At 37.2% G+C, this 7,439-nt stretch overlaps 1 protein-coding gene across 1 annotated transcript; it reads left to right on the forward strand.

Moving 5' to 3' along the window:
* Positions 1–5,159: 5,159 nt before the first annotated feature.
* Positions 5,160–6,098, forward strand: LOC126076314 (olfactory receptor 8S1-like). The gene has a single exon (XM_049884869.1). The coding sequence runs from the start codon at positions 5,160–5,162 to the stop codon at positions 6,096–6,098; it is 939 nt and encodes a 312-aa protein (XP_049740826.1).
* The last annotated feature ends 1,341 nt before the right edge of the window (positions 6,099–7,439 follow it).

The following is a 7,439-nucleotide window of genomic DNA, read 5'->3' on the forward strand; positions in this document are numbered from 1 at the left end:
CTACTGGGAATAAGCCAAGGGGATAAATGTCTGGCCCTCAGTTGTTGGCAGTTCTATTTAAAATGAGGAAATCTAACATTTATTCCACTGTGAGCCCTAATACCAACTGCAGCCCAAAAGGGAAATTCCCGTTGACATATTATTTTGTTTTTTTATGCCTAATAAAAATCATACAGCCTGTGCAATTTTATATGCAGATTTTTTACTTAAATTATATTGTCAGTACTTTTCATGTGAATGAAAACCCTTTGTGAATACCATTTTCAATTATTTTAATAATCTATTAAGCATATATTCCAAAATGTATTTAGCAATTTTCCATCCTTGTAAATATTTTAATAGTTCACTATTAAAATTTATTTCCTCAAATATTTTAGAACACAGTTCAAGGTAGCATTTTCAGTTTTTAAAATAACAATATGTAAAATATCTCAGTATAATGAGTTGTTGGTATTTGTAATTAGACTGAGAGTTGGAATTATTGGATCAGTACATGTGATGTTTGTTAACTGTCTTGGAAAATATTCACAGATTATTTTGCAAAAAGTCTTGTTCATCACTTTACTGTGATGCCAGCAATGTATGGGAATCCTCAGTCTCCCCACTGTAGACTGTATTAGATATAAAACCGCTGAAACCCATTGCCACCTAGTCAATAGCGACTTATCAAGGCCGAATAGAACAGAGTAGAGCTGCCCCATAGTTTTCAAGAAGTTCCTGGTGGATTCAAACTGCTGACCTTTGGTTAGCAGCTGTAGCACTTAACCACTGTGCCACCAAGGTTTCCGTATTAGATATACTTCATTCAAAACACCGACATGCCAATCAAATGTTTGGAAGAGATACAAGTACACATTTCGCAAAAGGAGAACAGAATTGTCCAGTGAATACGTAAAAATATTCACTCCAGTGAGTGTAAAGCATAAGTTAAAATGTAATATAATTTTTGATCAAGAATTTTAAGGAATAAATATGCCAGTTGTAGTCAATGTTGGTGAGAATCTAAAGAGATAAGCGCATTCATAAGTTTTAGGCAAAAGTTTAAACTGATTCAACATTTCTGGAAATATGTGATACTATGTGTCAGGAGCTTTCACAAAGACCATATTCTTTACCCCAGAATTACTAGGTTAAAAAAAAAAAGTATTCAGACATTCCATCAAATTTTAGGTACAGCGCTGTTTATCAGATAGTTACTCATGATAGCAAAGAAACATATATACTGTACTCTTTAACTGTTTTCCAGTTTGATTAAGTAGTTTGATTAAAGTAAACACATGCTATTGATTACTATAATCCATATTTAGAAATAACATTTAGTAATGTGAAGAAAGTCTACGTATTAAAATCCTAATTTAAAAAGATACAAAACTAAATTCAGAGTTAATCCACTGTTTATCAATGTTTAATGTGCATATGAAATACCTGGGATGTGACCGAATGTAAATCCATATTCAGTAAATCAGGCCTGGGCCTAAGAGTCTGCATTTCTAACAAGTTCCCAGATGTGTTAATAATGCTGATCTATAGACTATATTTGAGTATGAAGGGTATAATCAATTTTGAGAGCAAAATTTAGTAGAAAGACAGATAGAAAAACAGATATATAGAAAAATAGACAAGTTTAAAGGCTAAATACCAGAGTATTCTCTAAATGTGATAAGAGAGCATTTTATCTTCTTATTTATGGATTTCTTTTACTTGAGCCTGTGATACTTAATTCTAACATGTTTTTTCTTTATTTCGTAGATACTCAATATAGAAACATAGAGAATTCTCTTTAAAAGAGTAAATAATAGAAATAATACAAAACACTCTCAATTTAAAGATAACTACTATTTATACTTAGTACATGTTTTTCATATACGGGTATATGCAGACACACATATAAAAAATATATAAACATGTTTGTACACAATTCATATATGACACTCTCAGATGTTATATATCTATATATATATCTTGTATAATGAGATAAATAAGCAAAATAAAAATAATTGAAGTTTTGCATAGATTTCCTATAGAGAAAAAATGTTTTAGACCTGAGCTGTTTGATGGGATGGCTACTAACCATTTGAGGCTAATTAAAGATGTGACACTCTGCTTCTATAAAGTTTTCTTGTTGTTGTGTTGTTCTTAGATAGAGTTGATTTGTAGTGACCCTACATACAACAGAAGGAAACAGTGCCTGGCCCTGCCTCATCCTCAAAATTGTTGTTGAGTTTGAGCCAGTCGTTGCACTCACTTTTTCAATCCATCGCCTTGAGGATCATCCTCTTTTTCACTGACCCTCTGCCTTTTCAAGTATGATGTCCTTCCCCAGGGACTTATACCTCCTGGTAGCATGTTGAAAGTCTACGTGAGACAAATTCTTGCCATTCTTGCTTCTAAGGAGCATTCTGGCTGTACTTCTTCAAACTCAGACTTGTTCATTCTTTTGGCAGTCCATGGAATAATCAATATTATTGGCCAATACCGTAATTCTCAGGCATCAATTCTCTTTTGGCCTTCCTCATTCATTGTCCATAAAGATTTAAGCGTTGGAAACTCTATAGAGAAGTTCTACTCTGTCCCAAAGGATCGGTATGAGTCGGAATAACTCGGTTTTTTATTGTGACTCAATACCTGATACACTTCAGTAAATGCTTCTCTAAATAAGTCTTAATCACTAAGCATGCAAATTTGTATAGAGCTATTGTGTAATTTGAAATATATCTGAATTCATTATACAAGAAAGATTTGATTGTTAGGTTTAGACAAATGACTTGTTATTGGATTTCTTTCCTTTAAATATGTTATTTTTATTTACTCATCAACTCACATGTAAACAGCAAATTAACCTGGGTGAAATTGCCCAAGAATTACAGAGAGAAACGAAACACCCAGGGTATCAACTGAAAAATATTTCTTATAAAGAAACAGTTAAATACCCATTGTTTTCTCTGTCTCCTAGGAACTTTTTAATGAAGACTTCACATTTGATTGTCTTAGTCATTGCTTCAACCCAAAAGTTCCAAAGACCACACTTAAAAGAACCCTACTGGTATTTATAAAATTGCTTCATTCTTGACTACAGTGTCTGACTTCAAGTTCTGACTTCGGGGAATAACTAGCATTGCCTCAGCCGTCCTCTGGGCCACCACTGATGCCCATGAGTCAAACCACATGCTTCCTAAGCACACCTGCTCAGAGGGCTAGTTAGACCATAGTACCCTATATATGGCAGGAACAAGAAAATCAGAGGAACAAATGAAGAGATGCCAGGGTGATGGTATTTGAGACCATTTGAAAAAAAAAAAAAAAGAACTCTCATGTGGCCATTTCACTTAAATAGTGAAGAATCCAAGAAAACATTTCATTATTACCAGAATTTTATAAGCTTAATCTTAAAGCTGGGTATGGAAAATACATTCTCTATAATATTTATTCTACTAATTGAATCAAATACAGACCATGCAGCCACATCAAGGACTAGATTGTCTTTTGTAGAAGATGTGCAGGTAATATATATTTGAGTTATGGAAAGGGAATGGGGATGTGTGGCTGGCTGAACAGTTGAAAAGTAGGGAATCAAAGTTGCCCTTTGGTTTGGCTTTGGGATTATTGGGAACAGGGCAACAAAGGACTGGCCAGGACCAGGAAACAGACTTGGCTACCATGATAAATCCTATAGGGGACTAAAAGGTGTGATTCTTGCATAACAGATCATAGCTGGAACTGTTGGCTAACATTCAGTGTCCAAAATGACAGAGCATTTTATAAACCAGATCTGAAAGTTGGGGCAAAACCAAAGTCAAGGGACATGGACGAGTCCAGCCCTTGAATACTGAGAAGAGTTTTGAGATGAAGGTCAAATGCTGAATGCAAATATCTAAACAACTGAGATACACAAGACTGAATGTTCTATGTCCCTCTATTTTAAGAAGGCGTCTTAGATTCTGTAAAGAAAAATTATTAATTAACAACCTCTTTCTGTGAGGGCAGGGAACAGCAACTGCTGGTAGTTCTATAATAATTTAGGTGTCTTGGCAAGCTATCAAAGTTCTTGGAGCACGGGTTCCTGAAATTCTACTGCTTCTTTCCCCCTTTCCTACTCTGCTGGGTGAGTGGTCCATGTCATGATAGTACCTTAAATCCACTGCTCCATATATGCCTAGGGACTGGACCCTTTACAAGGTGCACATGCATTCCAGAAAGTGATTTCAGTGCTGGACTTTGGGAGTCCATCTTCTCTTTCCCTGTCCTCTCTTGAGACTTGCTGCCCTTCACTTCTAAGTGACATTAGCCTCAGTAACTTCAAGGTACTTAGTCCTTCTAAAGGGAAGGCTCCATTGTGATTCCAAATACCAAAGTGGCTTTCAGCTGGAGAAGAAGGAGACCAGTGATTTCAACTGCTTTCCCTTTTCCTAAAAAGTAGGAATAACAAGAACAGCTTTCACTCTGATAGAGGATTATCCTTCATGGGGATTTATTATTTTTCTCAGGCTACAATTATGATTTCAAATAATAATGATAATAATTTTTGCTCAGCAATATTGTAGCGGTTTTTAAAATGTACTTTATATATTATCATATTTAATTCTCATAAAACCCAAACAGGGTGGTATGTTATTCCAATTTTAAGAACGTAAACAAAGACCCAAGAGCCTACATCCTTAGTCGTTGTACCACATTGTCTACCCACATTTTGGGCTCCAGTTATTGAGAAGTGCCTATTCTTTTATCACACAATACCTTGCTATTTCTCAATCCTGATCCTTTCAATAGACTGCCACCATAATGATATAAATGTACATCCATTCCCTGGCTCCTTTGAGAGATCATACTCACCTTTAAAATTTTCCTTAGCTACCTTCAATGTGCTCACATTACTGACTTGTTCTAAATCACACTTGGCACTCCCATTACAGTTAATCAACTTTGATTTAATTGCTCGTTTTTTACTTTTGTGTTCTTCTTTGAACTATGATTTTCTAAAGTATAAGCATTGTATCTTACCTATCTTTATGTTCCAAGTGACTGGCACAAAGCCTGGCCCATATTTTCTGGATGATTGTTATATTAAATGAAAATCAATGTAGTGTGAGAATTGATTGGAGGACAATAGGTATCTCACTGCCATGTTTTTCTGTCTCATTTTTAGGGATAAAACTTTGTAAATGGCCTCGAGGAACCACAGCACCATCACCGAGTTCATCTTCCTTGGGCTGTCTCCTGACCCCAAGATCCAGGCTCTACTCTTTGTGCTCTTCCTGGGCATTTACCTCCTGACAATGCTGGGGAATCTGATAATGCTGCTGGTCATCAGGACTGATTCTCACCTCCACACACCCATGTACTTCTTCCTGAGTCACCTCTCTTTTATTGATCTCTGCTTCTCTACGGTCACCGTGCCCAAAATGCTGGAGGACCTTCTATGTCAGAAGAAAGCCATCTCAGTAAAGGGTTGCCTGGCTCAAATATTCTTTCTGCTTGCCACTGGAGGGACTGAAATCTGTCTCCTCTCAGTGATGGCCTATGACCGCTATGCTGCCATCTGCCACCCTCTGCTCTATGACCAGATGATGAGTGAACAGCGGTGTGTGCAGCTTGTGTGGGGCTCATGGGGTTTGAGCTTTCTGGACACAGTCATCAATGTTTCTCTGGCAATGAAAATGGATTTCTGTGATACCTACATCATCCCACACTACAGCTGTGAGTTGCCCTCTATCTTCCTTCTGTCTTGCTCTAATGTCTCCACCAACTTCCTTGTCATGCTCTGCTCTATTATACCACATGGACTCATAACTTTGTTTTTAATATTTTTCTCATATGTCTGCATCATCTTCACCATCCTTAGCAATACCTCCACTTCCGGTAGAAAAAAGGCATTCTCCACGTGCTCCTCCCACCTCACTGCAGTGATCTTCTTCTATGTGTCAACTTTCCTCCGCTATTTCATGCCAACCTCAGGCTCTCCCCTTGAGTTGATCTTCTCTGTGCAGTATGGTGTCATGACTCCCATGCTAAACCCCCTCATCTACAGCCTGAAGAACAAGGAGGTGAAGGCAGCTGTGAGAAGAACACTGGGGAAGTGTTTACATCGTTTTCAATGGTAGAATAAAGAAAGGTCATGATGGGGAATTCAGAGAGAAATTCTTGTAGCAAGACACTGAGGAGAATGTCCTGACTGTTCATTTATCAAATTTGGCAAAATAAATCAGAAATACCTAAGAAAGCAACACAGACCCAATATAGAGCATAACGTTAAGCTCAATTCCAGTCAGAGGCAAAAAAAAAATGTGCATATTTGTTTGTGTGCATGTGTGTTTTCGTGTGTGTGTGTATGAAGTTTGTTTTGGTGTAAATTATCTATCATTATTTGTAGTTAAGTTTGAGAAAGGCACTGAAAGCTATAGTTTTTCTAAATAGAAAAGTACCTGAATCTTTTGTGATGAAAAGTCTTAATAAGTTCATAGGGACATAGGGTAATGAGGCCTGGTTAGAGTGGCAGGAAGAGAAATTAATGAGTCACCCTGATAGGAATGAAACCCTCCCAGATGTTTGCTGTTACATAGAGCTTAATCTGGGAACGAATACCTTTGGAGAAAACCACTTCTACCATAACCGACCTGGTTGTACTCATTTCCCCATTTTAATTAGGCCCACAGACTCAGGAAAAAGGACACTCTTAGGAAAACAGGAAAGAAAACAGGACATTAAGAACCAAAATACCAGGATAATGCAGAATCTGAGTGGATCTCATATAATCACTCGGCCAATGACTCTCTGAGTCTTCAGCTGAAGGACTGAAGTTCTTTTCAGAACTCTTACATAGGGCTCAAAGGGGGGACTTATGATGAAAGGAATGTGTGGGAGTGTTTCCAAATAAGCAGATACAGGTTAGATTCTGGGCAGATTTGCAAAATAGTACACATTTGGTGGCCTCTGCCTTCCCTTTGTGAATTCTTCCCAATTTTTGGTGCTCCTGCTTCTATCTAAGTGCCCAGCATCACACTATTTCCTTGTAGGAGTCTTACATTTACTTAGGTGACCAAACCAAAAAAAAAAACCCCTTTGCTATCAAGTCAATTCTGACTCTAGTGACCCTATAGGATAGAGTAGAACTGCCCCATAGGGTTTCCAAGGCTGTAATCTTTATGATACCCTACTGCCACATCTTTCTCCCAAGGAATGGCTGATGGGTTCATACCTCTTTCAGTTAACAGTTGAGCGCTTAACCACTGCACCACCAGGTCTCCTTTCTAAGTTGCCCAATTGTCTAGTAACAATCTGCTTAAACTGAATTATCCTAAATGTGCTTTATCCTAATTATACTTTTTTATAGTAGTACATTTATCTAGACTCTATCATCAAAGTTTTTCCAAATTTCATGTAGGAGAGAAACATTTGAGCCCATTTAGTATTTTAGGAGAGTTTTCTTTTCCCTTTTGGAGGAT

Source organism: Elephas maximus, chromosome 4 (assembly GCF_024166365.1).
Source record: "Elephas maximus indicus isolate mEleMax1 chromosome 4, mEleMax1 primary haplotype, whole genome shotgun sequence".
Lineage (NCBI taxonomy): Eukaryota > Metazoa > Chordata > Mammalia > Proboscidea > Elephantidae > Elephas > Elephas maximus.

What these genes read in the sequence shown, in the direction of transcription:
- LOC126076314 (XM_049884869.1), top strand. Translation starts at nt 5,160, where the DNA reads ATGGCCTCGAGGAACCACAGCACCATCACCGAGTTCATCTTCCTTGGG.